The sequence below is a fragment of the Tyto alba genome, unplaced genomic scaffold (genome assembly GCF_018691265.1).
Source record: "Tyto alba isolate M040663 unplaced genomic scaffold, T.alba_DEE_v4.0 Super-Scaffold_7, whole genome shotgun sequence".
NCBI classification, from domain to species: Eukaryota; Metazoa; Chordata; class Aves; order Strigiformes; family Tytonidae; genus Tyto; species Tyto alba.
Window position 1 is genome coordinate 32,889,340 of NW_024881328.1, and position 19,797 is coordinate 32,909,136.

The 19,797-nt window shown below is 37.8% G+C and overlaps 2 protein-coding genes across 6 annotated transcripts in view; one reads left to right on the forward strand and one right to left on the reverse strand.

The window, feature by feature from the left end:
• The window catches only part of DNAH7 (dynein axonemal heavy chain 7), a 119,956-nt gene extending 106,325 nt beyond the window's left edge, over positions 1-13,631 (forward strand). The window contains 11 exon segments of the mRNA XM_042808455.1: positions 524-700; positions 1,737-1,898; positions 2,632-2,832; positions 3,633-3,794; positions 5,388-5,573; positions 6,281-6,418; positions 7,157-7,387; positions 8,396-8,548; positions 10,343-10,520; positions 11,909-12,012; positions 12,426-13,631. Of these exon segments, the coding sequence (XP_042664389.1) occupies positions 524-700; positions 1,737-1,898; positions 2,632-2,832; positions 3,633-3,794; positions 5,388-5,573; positions 6,281-6,418; positions 7,157-7,387; positions 8,396-8,548; positions 10,343-10,520; positions 11,909-12,012; positions 12,426-12,632 (1,899 nt within the window). The 3' untranslated portion in view covers positions 12,633-13,631.
• The window catches only part of SLC39A10 (solute carrier family 39 member 10), a 96,633-nt gene continuing 89,666 nt past the window's right edge, over positions 12,831-19,797 (reverse strand). For 4 of the 5 annotated variants that reach the window (XM_033010815.2, XM_042783912.1, XM_042783909.1 and 1 more), the window contains one exon: positions 12,831-16,048. In XM_033010815.2, coding sequence (XP_032866706.1) covers positions 15,890-16,048 — 159 coding nt within the window. In that variant the 3' untranslated portion in view covers positions 12,831-15,889. The remainder of the gene's footprint in view (positions 16,049-19,797) is intronic. The other variant, XM_042783910.1, reaches the window with a different exon arrangement.

Genomic DNA, 19,797 nt, shown 5'->3' on the forward strand with positions numbered 1-19,797 from the left:
TGCAGGATCAAAGCATTAAGGTGTCATTTCATAAATTGTTTCTCACTTTGGTCCAGAGCCCAGTTAACTTCAGCAGGAAGTTTAAACACCAGTGTCTACACGACTGCTGTACACAGCAGTTTTCTAAGCCAAGATCTTAACACCTTTGAAAGGTGTTGCATTATAAGACTTGAAAATTGAAATCCTCTCCCTAACACAGATGGATTAAGTACTGAAAAAATTCTGGCTTCCTATACCAGCCCATTAGTCTGTCCAGATGTGGTGACAGAAATGAGATTAAGGATCATTTGCATAGGACTTCAAATTCTAAACCTCCTAGAGCATCTTTTTTTGCCTAGATTTACACATCCTAACACATCCTAATTAATTGATTCCTCTGGGACTGTACTTGTATCTAATTTTATATGCAGGAATATTGTTCTTGAAAATTATATTACAGTGTTTAGAGTAACATGTGTTAGTGCTTACACAAAACCAGGACACTTTAATTCTATTTTTCTTTTTTTTTTTTTTTTCTTTTTAGATAATACCAATGGTGCAGGAATTTATCATTCACAACCTGGGCCGTCCATTTATTGAGCCACCTCCATTTGATTTGTCAAAAGCATTTTCTGATAGTCATTCTTGTACACCACTGATATTCATACTTTCTCCTGGTGCTGACCCCATGGCAGCCCTTGTTAAGTTTGCTGATGATCAGGTATTTTATTATATCCAGACTTTTTAATATAGTTGATGCTTGTATGTGCACACACACACCTATGTTTGTATGAAGCAAGGAACTTTATTTAAGTAAAAGTTGAAATGCCAAAGTAAGCTCAAAAACCTACTTTTAACTGCCCTAAAACATGTTAAAATTCATCTCATGGTTCTCTTTAACACAAAGCACTACTTAATGTTAAGTGGATTGTTTGTAAGAATGAATAAATTGTCTATTGTTTATGAGAAATTGCATGTTAAAAATTTTTGGCATATTTTATAATGTTCTGATGTCATGATCTATATAGCTATTAGTTTGTGTAATCTCAAATGGAAAATGGAAAAAGGAACAAAACCATAATAGTTTAAATGTTCATTATAAGGCGTGTTATCTGAAAACGGATTTTTTTTTTCTAGTAAGTATTATGCATAATATATTACTTAATTAAAAAACACTGTAGTAATATAGGACCTTAGGGTCTTGGGTGGCATTTACACCTCTGAATTCAAATATGGATTTTTGTTGGCTTTGACTGTCATTATTATGGCATTTAAAAGAAAAAAATCCCAACAGCCTAAATTGGTTCTTATGCAGAAGAGGTCTGTTAAAATACTAGAAGGTTGCTATTTTCTGCTAAGATGTATTTCTTGCATTTCCTGACTATTATTCTCTCAGAATTCTGTGCTGTTGGGAATGACAGCCATACTTCAATTCTCCAGCCACCAAGCTCCAAATGTATCCTGCATTTTAGAGTAGGTTGTCTACATCCTTAAAGAGCATACTGTTTTCAGGAGTATTTTGAAACTGTCAGAATTTTACAGTTCTGGATTAATTGGGTGAGTAGTTAGAGCTTTTCACTGGAAGATTGAGAAGAGGTTTTAGTCAAATGGAATGACATGATAAAAATATTTAAACTGCATTTTAAAATATACTGTACATTACATATTTCAAGAATATAGATGTGAACTCTTATACCAGAAGGTTCAGTGTATTTATTCAGTGTTATTCTGACTTATAATATTCTTTCTATATGCAGGGATATGGTGATGCAAAGCTTAGTTCTCTGTCACTTGGTCAAGGCCAAGGCCCGATAGCCATGAAGATGATAGAGAAGGCAGTAAAGTTAGGAACATGGATAGTTCTGCAAAATTGCCATCTAGCAAGTTCATGGATGCCAATACTGGAAAAAGTCTGTGAGGTAAAAATAAGTATTATTTTCTTCTTCTAAATACTTCTGAAGTCATGTCTGATCCATACAGGTGACTGAAACACCGGCTTAGCATACTTCATGATGATTGCCATTATATAAGGGTAATCATCCCACATTGATTCTTTTTCCTTCTGCCTGCTGGAATAGAAAGTGCTCTCGAAGGTGGGTCTGGCCCACTCCACGAATGGTAAATCTCATCTGCTACAACAGTCTCTTCACGCCAAGAGCTTTCATCTTATGTGTATTACTGCAGAAAAGCAGTATGCAAAGGAGTTTCAGCTATAGGTTTCCAAAGAGTATATTTATTTCTTTTTTTCCCCTTTAATAAACTTAGCACATTTCTGATGTATACATATTATTACTAATTTTAGTCCCAGAACAGCTGTATGACAGTGCAGTAAATGGGCAAAGAATACATTCCATTGCTCTTGTGGTACAGAACCTGCACTTGATTTTGTTGATATATTCCACAAACATGCACAGAGAGAACAAATTTTAGTTCAGAATACTGAAGTCTTGAATAAAAAATATACCAGTTGTGGAAGTTGTTATTCATGACTGTGACTTTCAGTATAATTACATATAAGCATCTGAGAAATTAAACTTTGGACTGGTTTATTTTCCCACTTAAAAAAAAAAAATAGTTTTTATAATAACACTTGAGGTGTATATTAATCTATTGTGTCTTCCAATTGCCTGTTTTCATATGTGTTTATTGTAGGAGCTAAATCCTGATACAACACATCCAGATTTCCGAATCTGGCTCACCAGTTACCCGTCTACCACGTTCCCAGTGTCTGTACTTCAGAACGGTGTGAAGATGACTAATGAGGCACCAAAAGGTTTACGGGCCAATATAATTCGTTCATACCTGATGGATCCAATATCTGATCCTGACTTTTTTAACACCTGCAGAAAACCTGTTAGTAATGTTGTATTATAACTTTGTAAATCAGGAGAGGCAGACCCTGATAACTGTGTATATGTGCTCTGGGGGGAGAAAACCTCACAAATTAAATAGTTGTCTTCCACTGCAATAAAACTGGGTTTGATTACTGGCAATAGTGAAGTAAATTTAGTTTTCAGTTTATTGCTTGTCTCCTACCTCTTCAATTGAGATTTTGTGGTATGGCATTAATAATACAGCTCTCGTTTAAAAACAAAACAAAACAAAAAAACTCTGAAAAATCTTAACCATTCTCTTCATAAATTGGATGTCTGCAAGGATATTTTAAATTATTTCACATTGTTTTTCTGTAATTAATGTAGTTCTTCTAAATGAGGTCATATACTTTGCCAAATGATCTCAGCTGAACAAAATAAAACAGAAGTTCCTATGTGAAGTTTTTCTTTAAAGGCCTGAAATCTACCATGATAGAGAAAAAAAGCAGGAATAATATGTAAACAATATTTTATAATACAGTAGAGTAAAAAAAATTTCATAGTTACATGGTCTCATATGTATAGTTGTATGTGTCATGTATTAATTACATATACATGGATATATAGCATTAGAAATGAAATTGCTTTGAGGGTTCACACTGGTTTAAGAGAGTATTTAGAACTGATTTGATGACTTCCTGCTGAAGGCCTTCGCATGTCAAGAAAACGTTTGTTACCGGCACAGGAGATGCTGGGTTTTAAGTGACTCAAAGACGTGAGAAAAGATGAAACGGTTTAAACAAGCCAGTAATTATTAATGGTGTTCCATTTGGTTTTAAGGCTGAGTTCAAGACATTGCTGTACGGCCTCTGCTTCTTCCACGCGCTGGTGCAAGAAAGGCGGAATTTTGGGCCGTTGGGTTGGAACATTCCATACGAGTTCAATGAGACTGACCTGCGCATCAGCGTGCAGCAGCTGCACATCTTCCTCGACCAGTATGAGGTACAACAGCCGCTCACAGTGGTCACTGGTCCTTGCTTGCACTTTCTCTAGGACTGTTCATGCATGTAGTGATGCTGGCGGAGTGCTGCCACGGCAACAGTTTAGTGGGAGCAGTGAATTAGAAACCACAGTCTACTTGCAATAGAATCATAGAATACAGGTTAGAAGGAACCTCAAGGATCATCTGGTCCAACCTTTCTTGGCAAAAGCACAGCCTAGACAAGGTGGCCCAGCCCCATGTCTGGTGGAAGCTTAAAAGTGTCCAATGTTAGGGAATCCACCACTTCGCTGGGGAGATTATTCCAGTGGTGCTAACCACATTAATTTAAAGTGGATAGTGTACCGTGATCGGTATATAACCAATGTGGGAAACTTTCAAATTACAATTTAGAAAATCTACCATGCAAAATAGAGCAGCGTTTGTTCCATATAATTGCCTTACTTGTTGGAATGTTATCCTGTCTCTAGGCAGGAGCTGTGGATTCAGCTCTTGGCAATGTTACTGCAAGCTATAGAATACCATACGGAAACACTTAATCGCTAACTATGATTTACTCAATGATAGGGATAATACTAGACCCTGGACTATTGCAGATTAACCACTGTGATCTACTTGTGTAAATTTGGCAGATGATGTTTCCTTCCCTGTTAGCAGGCATTGTTTTATAAAAGCCTCTCTGGAATTTGCTAGCAATACATGATACTTTATGTTCCTGCTTCCTAAGCAACTACTATAGCCAGAATCTGTTAAAGTTATGGCTGGGGCCAGGAAGGGAGTGTTAATTTTTAAATCACTGTCAGCCTGGAATGGTTTTGCTCACCAGTGTGGTTAATAGGTAAATTATGATTCAGCATGAGAAAGCAACTTCATGAAGGTGGGCGTTTCTTTTCCTGCAGGAAAGTGAAGAGGGAGGTCTGAGGGCGATATTCTCCCCTTATATGACCAAAGCTTAGGAGCAAATGTAGTGCCTAGCAGGGAGGGGAACATTCTTTTTCCTGAAAGATAATGACTTGTACGTAGTAAACAGATTTCTTGGTACTTTTTTCAACTGGTTTGCTTTGTCCCAGTTCTCAGCGTGTCACCCACTCTTACCCTAACTTGCTGTAAATAATTTCTCTCTTATCACTCATAATTTGTTCTTTTTATGCACCTAAACCGATTCCAGCTTCTACCAATCTCAAGACTTTAAACATGTTTGATTTTATTTTCTAAAAATAGAATAATTTGAGCACAGCTCCGGCCCTGTGACAGCATTTATTTATTTCAGAAGTATGTGTAGCCAACAAAGTAGAGATAATTTTGGAAAAGTTTTCCATAAACTTGTACTTAGGGAGTTCCAGCTGCATTACTATGGACATTTTTGGTGTTATTATTCTTCAAAAGAAGCAATGCTGGGTGACTTGATGGATGACTAAGTATTTGAAGATCAGGAGATCAATGGTACAAGCATGAACTAGCAGAAGTAAATAACAGCATTTAAACTTTCCAGTGAGAACTCTGGATGACTTCCAGACAAATTACAGTGATACCAATATGGCTGTCCAGAGAAGCGCGAGGCTGCAGTTCAGATCATTGTCTTGCTTGTTTTTCAGGAGGTCCCATATGATGCTCTTCGCTATATGACTGGAGAATGCAATTATGGTGGCAGAGTCACCGATGACTGGGATCGGCGTACGCTCCATAGTGTTCTAAACATGTTCTTCTCCTCAGAAATAATTACAAATGAAGATTATAAATTTGATCCAAGTGGCCTTTATTTTGCTCCTCCTGAAGGAGATGTAAGTATTCCAGAACAACAGAATTACCAGCAGCTTATTTTTTAAAAAAATAGATCTATCTTTACTGACATTGATACATGCCTCAGTGCTTACTGCTGACACTGCTTGCTTTTGTGGCTTAATCTCACATTCTATTAGGACTCGTTTCAGTGCCATCTAAGAAATGGAAATGATGTAAAAAAACCCACTACCAACTAAATTGACTTTGCTCTGTGTGAGTCAGCACACTTAGGGGACAATAAGGGAGAAAGAACCTGCTGAAGTTAAAAGCATTATAAAGTAGGTATAAAAGAATTAGTTGATCATATCTGCTGGAGGTAGAAAGAACATGGTAATCAGCTTCATTTATCACACAGGAGAGTGATGTTATACATCAGCAAAACGCCTTCAGAAACTTGGCAGGCAGTGGGCCCAGAAAGAGGCTGCAGCCCCTTGTACTAGGTATCTTATTTTGTAATAGAATTTTCAACAGCTGTCAGAAATTATTTAAGCAAAGCCAATTCTGATCTCAGGGTAAGAGGATGGACCAAAGCGCTGTGTGAGGTACAGTCAGCCCCTGCCTTTCCTTAGATGTCTTAGTTTGCACAGTATTTGTTACATTAGGAAAGTTCGTAGTGGTTTTGAAACACAGGTTGCAGCCTGTCATGGGCTGTTTGGCTATTTCTGCATCTGATATCTAAAGTATATATTTTTGTTCCTTTTTTCAGTACCAAAGCTATATTGAATATACAAAGACACTTCCACTGAATCCTTCCCCAGAGATATTTGGAATGAATGCAAATGCTGATATTACGAAGGATCAGTCAGAAACACAACTGTTATTTGATAACATTCTTCTTACACAGGTATGTAAAGAGTAAGTCACACACCTTCCTACTTTAACTTTCTACTCTATCTCCACATTAGTATGTTCACTTTTTTTTTCAGCTTTTACTGTACCTTATTGTGTTGTGTCTCCATTCTCTTGAAATTACTGTTCCACTTAAGAATCTTTTAAGGTTTTTATGGTTTTGGTTTTTTCCTGACTGTCTTCCAAAGGCCCTCCTGTGATTGTACAGTCAGTTTGTATATCTTCTACTCCCCTGGCTTTTAACAGTTTTAAACTTTTTGGCCAAGTTTCAGTCCAGTTTGTAGGTCAGGTACAATCTAGGGATACTACAGTTTCTGTAAACTTCTTGAGGAAAATGAAGAGCTGAATGTAGAGAGCAGGAGGGACATGGGACAGTGAGACAGAGCTTCGCACTGCTTTGTGCCGTTTCACAGCACCTGCCCAGCCGGTGGTGCTGACTGGTACATCAGAGATGAGGGGAGAATGATTGGAAGAAGAAATTGAAGAAAGAAAAAAAAAAAAAAAAAAAAAAGGACACAAACCTGTAGGAAACCAGATTTTCTTAGTTCTAAGCTAAAAACACTGCAATCATGTACAAGATTATGAAACAAAGTAATTTCAATCACAGGGGAAGAGTGTTGGAACTGTGATGATCTTTTAAACAATGCTTTATAACAGCTCTGTTTTACTGCATTTTAACTACTCTCCTAAATCTTCTTTCTCAAAATAATTCAAAACTTTTGGTTCTCTCTAGTCTCAGGCATCTGGTGCTGGTACAAAATCCACTGATGAAGTTGTTCATGAAGTCACAGGCGACATCCTGAGCAAACTTCCTCCAAATTTTGACATTGAAGCAGCGATGAGAAGATATCCAACCACTTACACTCAAAGCATGAATACTGTGCTTGTCCAAGAGATGGGACGCTTTAACAAGTTACTGCAGACAATACGGGACTCCTGTGTTAACATCCAGAAAGCAGTAAAGGTGAGCTGAAGATAACATGTAAGGGCATATACTTAGAACCCAGTCTCAAACTCTGAGCTACTCATGCAAGTACCTTACTGAACTGACCCTGAAGTCTCATTCAGGTCAGTCAGTCACTTTAAAGAATTTGCATTCCAAACTGATTTATTGATCTGTATCTTAAAACTGATAGGAGCACGTTGGAACATAGAAGTGCTATTGTGCCTACTGCAGAGAAGCCAAATCACAATGTATTAAACTACAGATTTGCTAGCAAATAAGACAATCCGTAACTAGGTTCACATCTGGTTTTCTGCCTCACTTGCATGAAAGACTGAAGCACCTCACACAATTTCTTACAGGTGAAAGCAGATCTCCTCAATGCATCAAATAGCAAATTACTGCCAGTGAGGATTCCAGTTAAGCTATCACAGACTAAAGTTGATGTTTGTTCTCAGTATGAATCAAAAGCTATAGCTGTGCAAAATACAGAAAAAAAGCAGGAAAAAGTCCATTTAGGTAATTTTTATTTATCTTATTATAGCTCAAGGCTGATGAGGCATTAAAAAAAAAAAACAAAAAAACAAAAAAACAAAAAAACTTCATCCCAAAGCCCCACAAACACCACTCCTCTCCCCATTAAAGCCAAGCTACAAGCCAAAAAATTTGCCATTTTAGGGTAAGGTACTTGGAGCAATGAGGAAACTAAATCATATTTAGAAAGAGCATTAGTTAAACTCAGAAGTGCTCTGGGAAGACTATGTTTCTGAGGAAGGCAGTTTCCTCCAAAAGATGCTACAGACCTGCTCTCTGACCAATCTAGTGTCTAACTACTGGATCAGACAGAAAACTGCAGTAACTTTTCATTAAATCCATGTCCATTATGCTTGTTTTCAGTGTTGCTCCTATCTGACTTATCTAGGAGTTTGTAACATCTGTTGGACAGAGCACTCTGTTGATTTTTCATCATTAAAGCAAGCCTCTTAAGCAAAGTATTTTGACATCTTCCCTTACAAAATTTTTTTTTAGGGGCTGGTAGTGATGTCTGCTGAACTGGAAGAAGTGGTAAACAGCATTCTGAAAGGCAAAATTCCAGGACTCTGGATGAATAAGTCTTACCCAAGCCTCAAGCCTCTGGGCAGCTATGTGACTGACTTCCTTAATAGACTGAAGTTCTTAGAGGTGAGCAATCCCCATTTACACAGATTTGTTCAAAGCCACTTACTAATTTTGTCTACTGATGACAGGTGACACGTCCGCAAGTGAACACACACACACACACAAATTACTTTCACTGAATAACTGACAGGTAAAGTTCAGTTCTTTTGTGCATGTTCATTTGTATAGCCCTTTGCTCATCTCAGCGTCTGGTGAAGCACTCCATTCTGCCACCTACCTTACACCTCACAAAGACAGCGCTGCAGTATGTCAGTAATAATGTATGACAGAATTGGCCTTCTGAATGAATTCACTGAGGGACTCTTAAATCACATACAGATCTGGTGCTGGTAATGACATTAATTAAAAAAGAACTTAGGAAGATACTGCTGAGTTTCTTTTCCTGCGACCAAACTTAAATTAGTAAAACGTTTTAACACAAAATTTTATGTTAAAGTCAAATACCAAGCTTTCAGTAGAGTGCTAGAAAAGAAAGCTGGATGAGCTGGGGAAAATCAGTGGGGTTCCTTTGCCTGTAAGAGTCCAGATTCCCAAAACAGACTTTAAATGAGTAATATTTAGACTCTCAGCACCATTCTGTGGCTTGGTAATCTCAATCAACTGAAGAAACCCAATCTCATAGCCAGTTGCCAACTCCATACCTATTGTAAGAACAGGTCCCAAAATAGACAAAAGATCTAGAAACAAAAATCTTAAGTAAATGTAATAAAAAATTTTAAAAATTCAAAGAGCAGCATCCGGTTTCAGGTCTAGAGGGATATTCACATAATCTGCATTTCCAGAGAATGGACACACATCATGCAGTTAACACACCTCAGTAACTTCCACTGTCACCTGTAGCAAGCCTGACAGCAGTGTAAAGAACAAAAGTGCCATTTCTTGGAACAGAATCCAAGACAGAAATTAAACATGCACAAACAGAAAACTGCCAGTATTTGTGAGGATGATTTTTTTTATTTCTTGGGAGGAAAGCTACTTACTATAGTAAAGACAAGTTTAGTTGTTTTCATTGTAATTCTCTGCAGGGGATAACTAGCACAATTTTTTCAGACATTATTCAAAACTGATGTTTGCAACAATCAGAAAAAGGTCTTTTTGCATGCAGTAAATATTCACTGTTGCAACAGACCTCACACATATTACAACCAAATCCAATGAATTTTGGCATTTTTAAAATCATTTTTATAGAGAGGTCTCTGCAGTGTAAGCTATTGAAAGAAAATAAATTAACCAAACAGCCCCAAACAAAAATAAATCTTGCCCACCCTCCTCCCCAAAGTACAAGTTTAATTAATTAGGCCACATATTCTCCTCATGAGGAAATCATCCTTCCTCATCTTCAACTTGCTGTACACACTTACAACACGTCACTTTGGCCCTGGAAGGGAAATACGACCCTTTCAGAGAGAAAACAGCCTACAAAAAAATCTGTCATGTGCACAGAGAAACAAAGGTGAGTGCTGAAGACCCTTCAATAACAAGGGAGAGGAGGAAAATCAAACACTCATTTGATGAACTTTGAAGGATGATGCGTGTTTAACAGACTCAGACTAAATCATTCACATAAGCTAAGTATGTGTGTGTGGGGGGGTTTGTTTGGTTGGGTTTTTTTAAAAACACATGGCATCCTTCCAAAGTTCCACTGCTATTGGAGAAGAAAAAGAATCCTGGAATCAAAGGGAGAAATTACTTCTGCTGTTAATCTAGAAGAGATTTGCTTTCTTAAATACTAGAAAAAAAAAAAAAAAAAGGCAGTTTTTTTCATTCCTCCTCCTCCACTCTCTTTTGCTGCTGCAGATGTGGTATGAAAATGGAACTCCACCAGTCTTCTGGATTTCAGGATTCTTCTTCACTCAAGCATTCTTAACAGGTGCCCAGCAGAACTATGCCAGAAAATACACCATTCCAATAGACCTACTAGAATTTGACTATGAAGTGCTGGAAGATAAGGAATATGAAATTGCTCCTGAAGATGGTAAGCATCACACAATTCTCTGCCTTTGCTGATGTATTATTAAGATAACATTAATTTGCAGACTCATAATTATGCAATTCAGTTTATGAATTCAGCTGGAAAACATACACAACTGCACTGCTCCCCACGTGCTGCTCCCACATGCACAAGATGTGAAGAGGCAAAACACTATTTAAGTCCCTAAGAACTGCTGAGATCAGTTCATCTGAATTATCATGCAGATATAAAAAACCACCAGAGGACACTCTTTACACCAAGCTCCCCAAAACAGATGAAACTTTCAAGTGCTACCTAGCTTGCCTTTTTTTGATCCCACCCCTTTATTTCACTCCATTAGCATATATATCTGAAGATTCGTATTTTCCTAAGCCAAGGAAAAACCAAACATTTAGTAGAGAAGCTGGGTATGCTACTTTACCCCTAGAAAAACACCTTGTGGATATGATCGCAGGGGATTGTTCTAACGGGGAAAAAGCCCTATTTTTTATCAAACCACTTCATTATCTATTACTTACCTTAGGTTCCAGCTGCAGATATGTTTGTTAGCTTGCCCTGCCTCAGAAAAAAGGACAGATTAAACCAAACTGTTCTCTATACTCTTTTTAATACTCTCCTGAGGATCAGTTTGACCAGCACTTGTGTAAAAAGAAGGGCTTTCCAGGTTGCTTGGGAGAGCCGCATCCTGTCAGGTTCAAGTCATTTTCTGTTGGGGCATGTTTATTTTTTATTTTAGAAGTGAGTTTTCAGTCTACAGAGCAAGAAGATGCAAATCAGATGAAAAACAGGTGTTGTGACTTATTTTTTTCTTCTGAATTGCTGATGGAGTGACAGCTGCCATTCTGTCATGTCAGTACCACATGTTAAACATTTAAAGACTTTTAAACTTTAAAGACTTTTTTTTGCTTCTTGACTCCTTTAATGAACCAGTTTAGGAGGGTATAAGCAAGTGGCAAGTTGAAACAGCAATCAAACAATGTGAAGATTAACTAGTGAAAGACTGTTTATATGATCAAATCTCCAAGTTTGGAAGCATTAGAGCTGACAATATGTAATACGTACAGAAAACTTTATAATAATGACAACTGTAAAAACAGTGTCCTATTTTTAGGCTCTGTCACTCAGCAATCAGAAAAGGCTGAGTACACCATGATATTGCTAGACATTGTAACTTTATAAAACATTACAGAATTGTAATAAATGGTAATAAAGCGTGAGATTGTGTTATACTCAAAGTTATTTGATCATCACTTGGAACACAGAAAAATGACAAGAAGTGCACCCCACTCGATTAACTGATGGTTAGCAAAGAGTGTTGCACTAGCTGCTGCTCTCAGCTAGAAGCCATTTTCAGGTTTTGTGTAATACGGTTTCTTTTCCAACTGATTCAGGGGTCTACGTTCAGGGATTGTTCTTGGATGGAGCACGCTGGAACAGGCAAACTAAGAAGCTAGGAGAATCTCATCCCCAAATCCTCTATGATACAGTACCTGTGGTCAGTATCTTGCATTTGGTGACATTTTATAGTACCACATAACAACAACTACTGTAGAATAAACACTCTTAAGTTCTGGTCTTGAAGGAAGTAGCAGGGTAATTCTTAAAAAAGAAAATAACTAAATTGAAATGTTTTGTGTTGAAGTCAAATGTCTGAGAGGAGCTGAGAACCCTCTGCTAATAATGACAGTGACAGGAAATTTGGTGTTGCATATTTTGGGAGAGGAAGCAATCTGCTAAGAAAGAGGAAACAAGAAACAGGTTTTCAGGGCTATATTAAATAGCAAACAAAACAAAAAACCCAACAGTGTCAAAATACTTTGGCCAAGCCAAGACTGTTTCCCGCTCCCCCCCCCCCCCGCCTTTTTTTTTTAACTGAGATGGAAAGGATTATTTTATTCTTTACTGCAGATATGGCTAAAGCCATGTAAGAGAGCAGACATTCCACAGCGGCCAAGTTACCTGGCCCCAGTCTACAAGACCAGTGAGAGAAGAGGGATCCTGTCAACTACAGGCCATTCCACCAACTTTGTCATCGCAATGACACTCCCTTCAGACAAACCCCAGGAACACTGGATCAGACGTGGTGTGGCATTATTGTGTCAGCTTAATTCATAAACCTACCACAATCTATGGAGGTAGGTACATTTTCTAGATCACTTATAAGGGATGCATGTCAGTCCCAAAACGCCACTTAAAAAGAGAAAGCAAAATGAGTTTGTTTACAATGTTGCATTTGTGCCTTTCGTGAGATTTGAAACAAAATGCTAAAATACAAAAGTGTACAATAAAACCTTATAAAAGCCAACAAAAATGTCTGCTCCTTGAATAATTTTATTTTCTGAAGGCTCCTTACTTATAAGGAACATACATAAAATGAACACAACACTGTTGACAATGAACAAAACAGCATTTGATCATTTCCAGCTTTATAAAATTTTTAAAAATGATTTAGTTATAACAAAAAGACTGATAGCTCAGCAAGTTATCTTATAGGATCATAATCACATTTGAAACCATAGACTCAGTTGTTAAGGGGGGGGGGTGGAAATAAAAAAATCACACTGCATCTAGCAACTACAATATTTTCTAAGCATAATCACAGCGGATTGAGTGCAATGTGATCTACATCAAAATTCATATGGGATGTCACACAGTGACAGCATTGTAATATACAAGTAACATTTATGCCCTCCAACAAATACAAGTTAAATGAGACTCTGGATTCAAGCAGAATGGAATGTTGAAGCCAAGTAGAAATGTAGTGGAATTCAGATTGTCTGTAACATGACTCAAAGGCGTACATTAGAATCATTTAGAATTCAATACTGTTGGAAACATTGAGAAGTCACAGCTGTTACACTGCTCTTCATAACTTGTAATAAATACTAGAAAATAACAGGAAACAACCCATATTTAAAGAAAAGTACAGTACCTACCTTCAAGGACCATGCTTTTCCCTTGTCTGAAGATGGTCTTAGAAGGAAGTTAACTATTTTCCTATAGAGGCAGTGTATTAAGCTATAACCATATTCCAACTAAAATAAAAGTAAATATACTACCTGAAATATAGAGATCTTCATTTGAAAAGAATTAAAAGAAATAAACTTTAAAAAAGGATTTGACAAAATATCAGTTCAGCCACATAATGACCTCCTTACACTTGACAGAATTAACAGAAAAGGAAACTTAAGGGTCAGTTTAATATATAAGAAACATAGGATGTTTAAACTTAAATCCTCAGAAGGCATCCAGTGAGTTAAATCTCTTTGAAAATGGTACTCAGTGACCTAACATGGGCACTGTGAAAACATGTCACCCAGGATGTTTACACTGCAGAAATTCAGTAATCTGAAGCTAACAACAGTGTGTTTGCTAATTAGGGTCCAACAGTAAACGTCTTTAAAGAAGAAAAAAAAACCAACCTGAGTTCAGAGTATCAAATGGCTGCACACCTGAACTCTGGGCTTTTGGCTTCTTCACTGAAGAAACTGTGCCCTTTGAAATGGACCCTTAATACTGTTTCTTGATACTGCATTAGGAAGAAATACTGGCAAGAACCAACTGCTATCTTTTTAAAATTCATGAGCTGCTCTCCGTAAAAACTAAATTGACCAATGAAGCTTCAAAAAGTAAAGGGCCACAGGAGACACACATTAACTTGAAATGGAATGAAGATACCAACTGGCTCTCATTAAAGGCGTTAGGATCAGTGTTTTTAGCAGCTACACTGGCACCAAGCAGACTGAAACAAAACTTACGGCACATAGTCAAAATACAGCTTTTACCTGGCATACACGTAAAAAAAGATGAACTGTATGTTTTAAAAAAAGCTACTACCATGCTTAGGACTGGTACTACAGAATCAACTTGCACTCCTCACAAACTCACAATTTTTTTAAGGAGGTGGGTACAAGAAGAACTAACTCATGTCTGGCAATTTAAGCATATCAGCACAATTCGACCTAGGACAGCTGATGCCAGCAAGTTAAGGCCCAAATTTTCAGACTATCCTTCCAAATTACATATACCATGGATCTATCACATCTGCTTTTTAATAATCTAATTTAAATACCAAAATTGTAAAAAAATATCATAGAAATTAACTCCCTTATGCTGGAAGTAGGAATCTTCTTAGATACTCTCTACTGCCAGAAATGTCTGGTGCTACAATGTCTGATACCGAGGCATTGTAGGAACAGGTTTTTATCTGATATTACAGTATTGTAAATAACCTACCAGTACTACATACACACCGCATAATTTAACCTTTGTTCCCAGGTTCAGTAACTAGCATCTTGCACTTTGGATTGTTTTAACATGGAGAAGAGAAAACAGTCCAAAAGAATTGTTAAAAAATGGAGAAATTCCCATACGGATTCTCTGTTAAAAGAGTTTGCACAAATTCACAGACACAATTCTTCAGTAGTTTATGCTGCAAGTGGCACACAATACATGTTTAGCATCTGTAAAAAAGAACCAGAAATAGCTCAGTAACTCCAACATCAGGGATTTCCCCCAGTCTACCACTAATTCTACTGCATTTTGCATTTTCCTACTAATATCAAGGAACTAACATCAAATAAATCTCAGTCAGGAAAAACATCGTCAAACTGATCCTCGACAGAGCACAGCACTTTGCAGCGTATATTGCAACAGCCTGCCTTCTTACACATGAAGTTTATAATGATCGAGTGCAGCTTAACGCATACTCTAAGAATTTAAGCAGTGTTTAGGTTTGGGGTTTCCTTTTTGGAATTTAAACCAGCACAGTGGTTTCCAGTCATGTGCTGTTGTAAGATTTAATACTTCAAGTCACCACGATGCAGAAGAATCAGCACAGAATGAATATACCTATATACACACACACACACACATATATGCATGCATATCTGTATATATCTCTCTATATATCTATACACATATATAGATATATTTGCGCTACTTAAGATTTAGGTGGCACTAAAAGCTTACTCGGGTTCCTTGCAGAGTTATGAATTTCAGCTGTACCATTTTCTGGGTTCTGTTCAAACGTGCTAAGGAAATGTTATTCTCCCAAATGAGCAGATCATTCACTGTATTTTTTCTTTGTTAGGCAAGCAGTGCTTGCTACATAGTACACTGAACTTGGCATTTCTTTCTCATATTTACTATTTCCTAATTGTCAATCACTTGAGTTTAGAAGATGCATTGGGTATTCTCATCTGATTTGAATGAGAAAAAAATAAGTTAATCTACACAGAAATGAATACACTGGACTTGTGTAAGTAGTGCAAGCCACTGCTTTTCCTCTGAGCAATGTGCATACAGTGAAACAGTGCAGACTCAAAGCCATACAGTAACATTATTGTAACCACAGTGATTACCAGAATTGGTCAAAACTGGATGTCAAGCACAATTTTATCTTCATAGAGTGCAATCACCAGCATGATGGCAAATCCAAGAAGCAGGCCTAGATTCTGCAGAACAAACTGCCCCACAGGACAATAACCATGCTCTTCATTATCTCCATCTCCATGAAGCATTTCTGGAAGCTAAAAGGAAAAACAATTCAGAATGGTATTTCACCTCTATTCCATTTATACATGAACAAGTTTACAAGATGACATTGCCAAGAATCGACACTCCAGGATTCAGTTATAAAAATTATGCACTAAGATGTAGCTTAAACTCTGCCTAACCGCCACATTTTGTAAATACATGATGTGATCACGTTTTTAACAAACAAACTAAAAATGCCTTTCCTTTGGACCTTTTTTTCTTAAGCTTTTACTGGATCATACATCTACTTGAACTTTAAGTTCCTCAAGGTAAGGACCAGCCCAGCATTCTTTGACTTCTGCTCTTTCAAGTTTTCACTCAGTTAAAATTAAGTCATGCTCAAATAAACATAATAAAAAGCTTTGACTACTTCTGCAGTAATTGCATTGCTATAAATATACCCTTTGTAATGCCTTTGCTGCTTAACTCAGCCATTTGTCATGTTCCATGCTTACACATATTCACATGCATGCCCCTTTTAAATATGGGAATAATAGCTACAAGTAATTCAAGAAAAATTCTGTGGGAAGCTATAAAAAATTCTGAAAGCTTTGGATATTTCTTATATTCCTCACCTATGAAAAAAAGTCAAATAGTACTGACGAAAGCAACAAAGAAATAATAGTGGAGTTGGAAGACAGAACAATAAATCTTACAAAGTATCTTACAAAGCCACCCATAGGGAAGAGAAATAACTGAAAGTATTTTACAAAGAAATTAATTCGAGAAAGCGTAAGGTAAATGAAGGAATTCCTTCAAGAGACACTTAGTACAGAAGAATACAATATCAAAATGGAAACATCGGGTAGTACACAGCACAAGTCTCTATTGCTCTTCATTAGCTAGGCTGGAATAGTTTTGGTTATTCCAAATACCTGAATACTGCACAACAGACAATGAGAAATTATCAGAGCATCAAATCTGCTAAAAACCCAGATATATTACCCATCTGGTTTTGTATTACTATATTTCAAACAGATACATAAAGCTGACCATTAATTTGACCCCCTATTTAAATATAAAAAAATATACTGGTGTGAAAAATATTTACCACCTGTACCATAGTCCAGGCAGCTTGACAGCAAGCACTACACCACATTACAAAGTACAATTAAGTCATTAAGCATAAATGAAGTAATCACAGACTTTACAGTACTGAATATTGCTATATAGCTCTCATGTTGGCAGGCAAGATTTGTTGAAGAATTATTTTCTTTTTAATAAATTAGAGTTGTATTCACCAAGTAATACAAAACCTAATCAGAGAATTGTGCTAGAATTTCTACTTTCAATTCTCACCTTCATGTTTTTTGAATGGAAGATCTGCAGGTAATTCAAGCTTTGTAATCAACTTCTACAGAAACCTAATATTGCTGTTCCAAATCTAAAGATGCTCTTAAGAATAATCAAAGAAAATTCTGGCATCTGTTTAAAAACTTAGGAATAGCACAGTGCTGTCTCCATAACTTGCAAGGTTCCTGGTCATGGACATGAAAAGGGAGAATATGTTGAGTAGAAGTGGAAGTCTTAGCTACGGGTAGTGATAGCTGTCATATAGCCCCAAAACTGGGGAACTGAACAGCAAGTAAAAGACCCTTTTAAGACAGAAGAAAAGGTTATTTAACAGCAGCCAGTACTACGGGCACACTCCCCATCGCAGTCTTCAAAATACTTGTTTATTTTTACTGTCACCGTGGCTGAAGAGGTGTGCTCATGTTCCTCCTTTTTCGCCCTCAGAGCCTGAGTAGGCCAACAGAGCAGGCCAGTGTCACTACACCTTCCCTCAGCCGCAGAATCCCAATGTAGAAAGGGTCCTGGAAAGAGTCTGAGAGGGAAGGAGGAAGGTGGAAGGAGGCTGTGCACTGCAAGAACTTGTTACTGGCAAAAATCCCTCCTTCCATCTTTGAGATATAGTCCACACAAACATTAGCATTGTATGAACCTCTTGCATATTCCTATTTACCTGGAGGCAATTCTCCTCCAAGTACCTCATTTGCGTAGGTACTGCCCAACTGCCCTACACAGTTCTGCTTCCACTCTGATGTCTCTGCCATGCTGCAGTAGCTAAAGGAGGTATAAACAGATCTTCAGATAGCAGCTTGGCAGGCATGAAGATAACATTTTTCAGAGAAGCCACAGATGTTTTTTGGGATCTGGTGGAACATGCTCTGCATGAAAAAAAAGGCTTCACCTTCACATTACTGTAATGGGCTTTAACACTGCCAGTTATCTACTTTGACAGCATGTCTAAAGATTACTAAACTTTTTGCTTTATTAGCTATTGATGTGTCCAATTTCAGGGGTCAGGGATTCAGAGTCTGGTCCTATCAACAGAAAAAAACCCAACACCCTTTTGAAGTTGAAAGCTTGTCTTTTCAACCCAAGAGATATAAGGAACAAAAAATGTAAGAGATAGATAAATTTATTTTCCAGTAAGATGAAATTATTCAAGTTGGACTGGGAAGGAAGATAGGAAAGTTCAATGTACCCATTCAAACCAAAACAGCAACGTCAGGAAGGAGGATATTATGATGACTCTTCTGATTGATAGTTATCACCAAATGAAATGTCGAGAGACCACGGAAAGCCTGGAGGATTTTGGAAGGCCTTTGAGTTTAGGTTCTGCTGGAGAAGAGCATCCTTACCATTAGAGAACACGTAATTAGACAAGCTTCAGGACAATTGGATGCAAAAATACCAAAATGTCTGTTCTCCATGGGCTGGCATAAGGAATGGATAGAAAACTGCACCGATGCAAACCTCTGTTACGCAAGAGAGGGATCACAATCTGTTCTCATTAAGTGTCAGATAACAAGGTCTTTGAGAGGGAGGCAGATTATGGAAACATCAAGACAAAAATCTGGTGCAGTTTCAAGTGTGTCTTGCAGAACCTTTCCTGCTCTTGTTCAGTCAGACCACTGGGTTTTGACCATTTGGTTGCTACTATGAAGACTGAGGAAAATGACAAGGCATACAAGAATGAAAATAGTGTTTTCCTTTATACACGATGCCTTCAGTAAAAGTAAGTACAGGAAGTATCAGCCACAGGATGTATAAGCAAGTGATATTTCAGTAACTATAGGCTACTATAGAACATCTAAAGTTGCCTGACGGATCATGCTCAACTACCCAGACGCTCTATTTAGCAAGACCTGAAAAAGACTCATTTACCTTCTAATAGATTAGAGTGACTTCATCACTACATTATATTCACAAATCTAAGTCTCCATAATGAAGTGGAATATCGCATGGTGTGATGGCCAACGCTTGGCTTCCCCGGGTCCTAGTCATAAAGGACGTAATGGCAAGCAGGACCGAATGAGATAAAGGTCACAGGAGCAGCCTCCACCCCCGTGTTTTACTAATGGGACTAACATGGGATCTACAGAACCAAAGCTGAGCTTAAGAGAAAGTTCTCGGATGTGGAAGATGCCACCTAGAAGCAAGCTGGAGGCCCCACTGACATCAGGGTTTTTAAGCACCAATGTGGCAGTAGCGCTGAACACAGAACTAACTGCAGAGGTAAATCTGCTGGAGGGCAGAACAGCCAAGAGAGCTTCTGCCGATAACTCAGCGGAAACCAAACCCTGGCTTTCAGAGGTCTTCACTGATGCTTCAGTGATACCACTGAGGCTAAGAAACCCGACTGAGCAGCCACGGCCAGGAACTGGCAACTAGTGGCCACAGCAGCATCAGGGAGAGGGATCTTCACAATGTCACCTGCTTTAGTTAGCACCAGGGA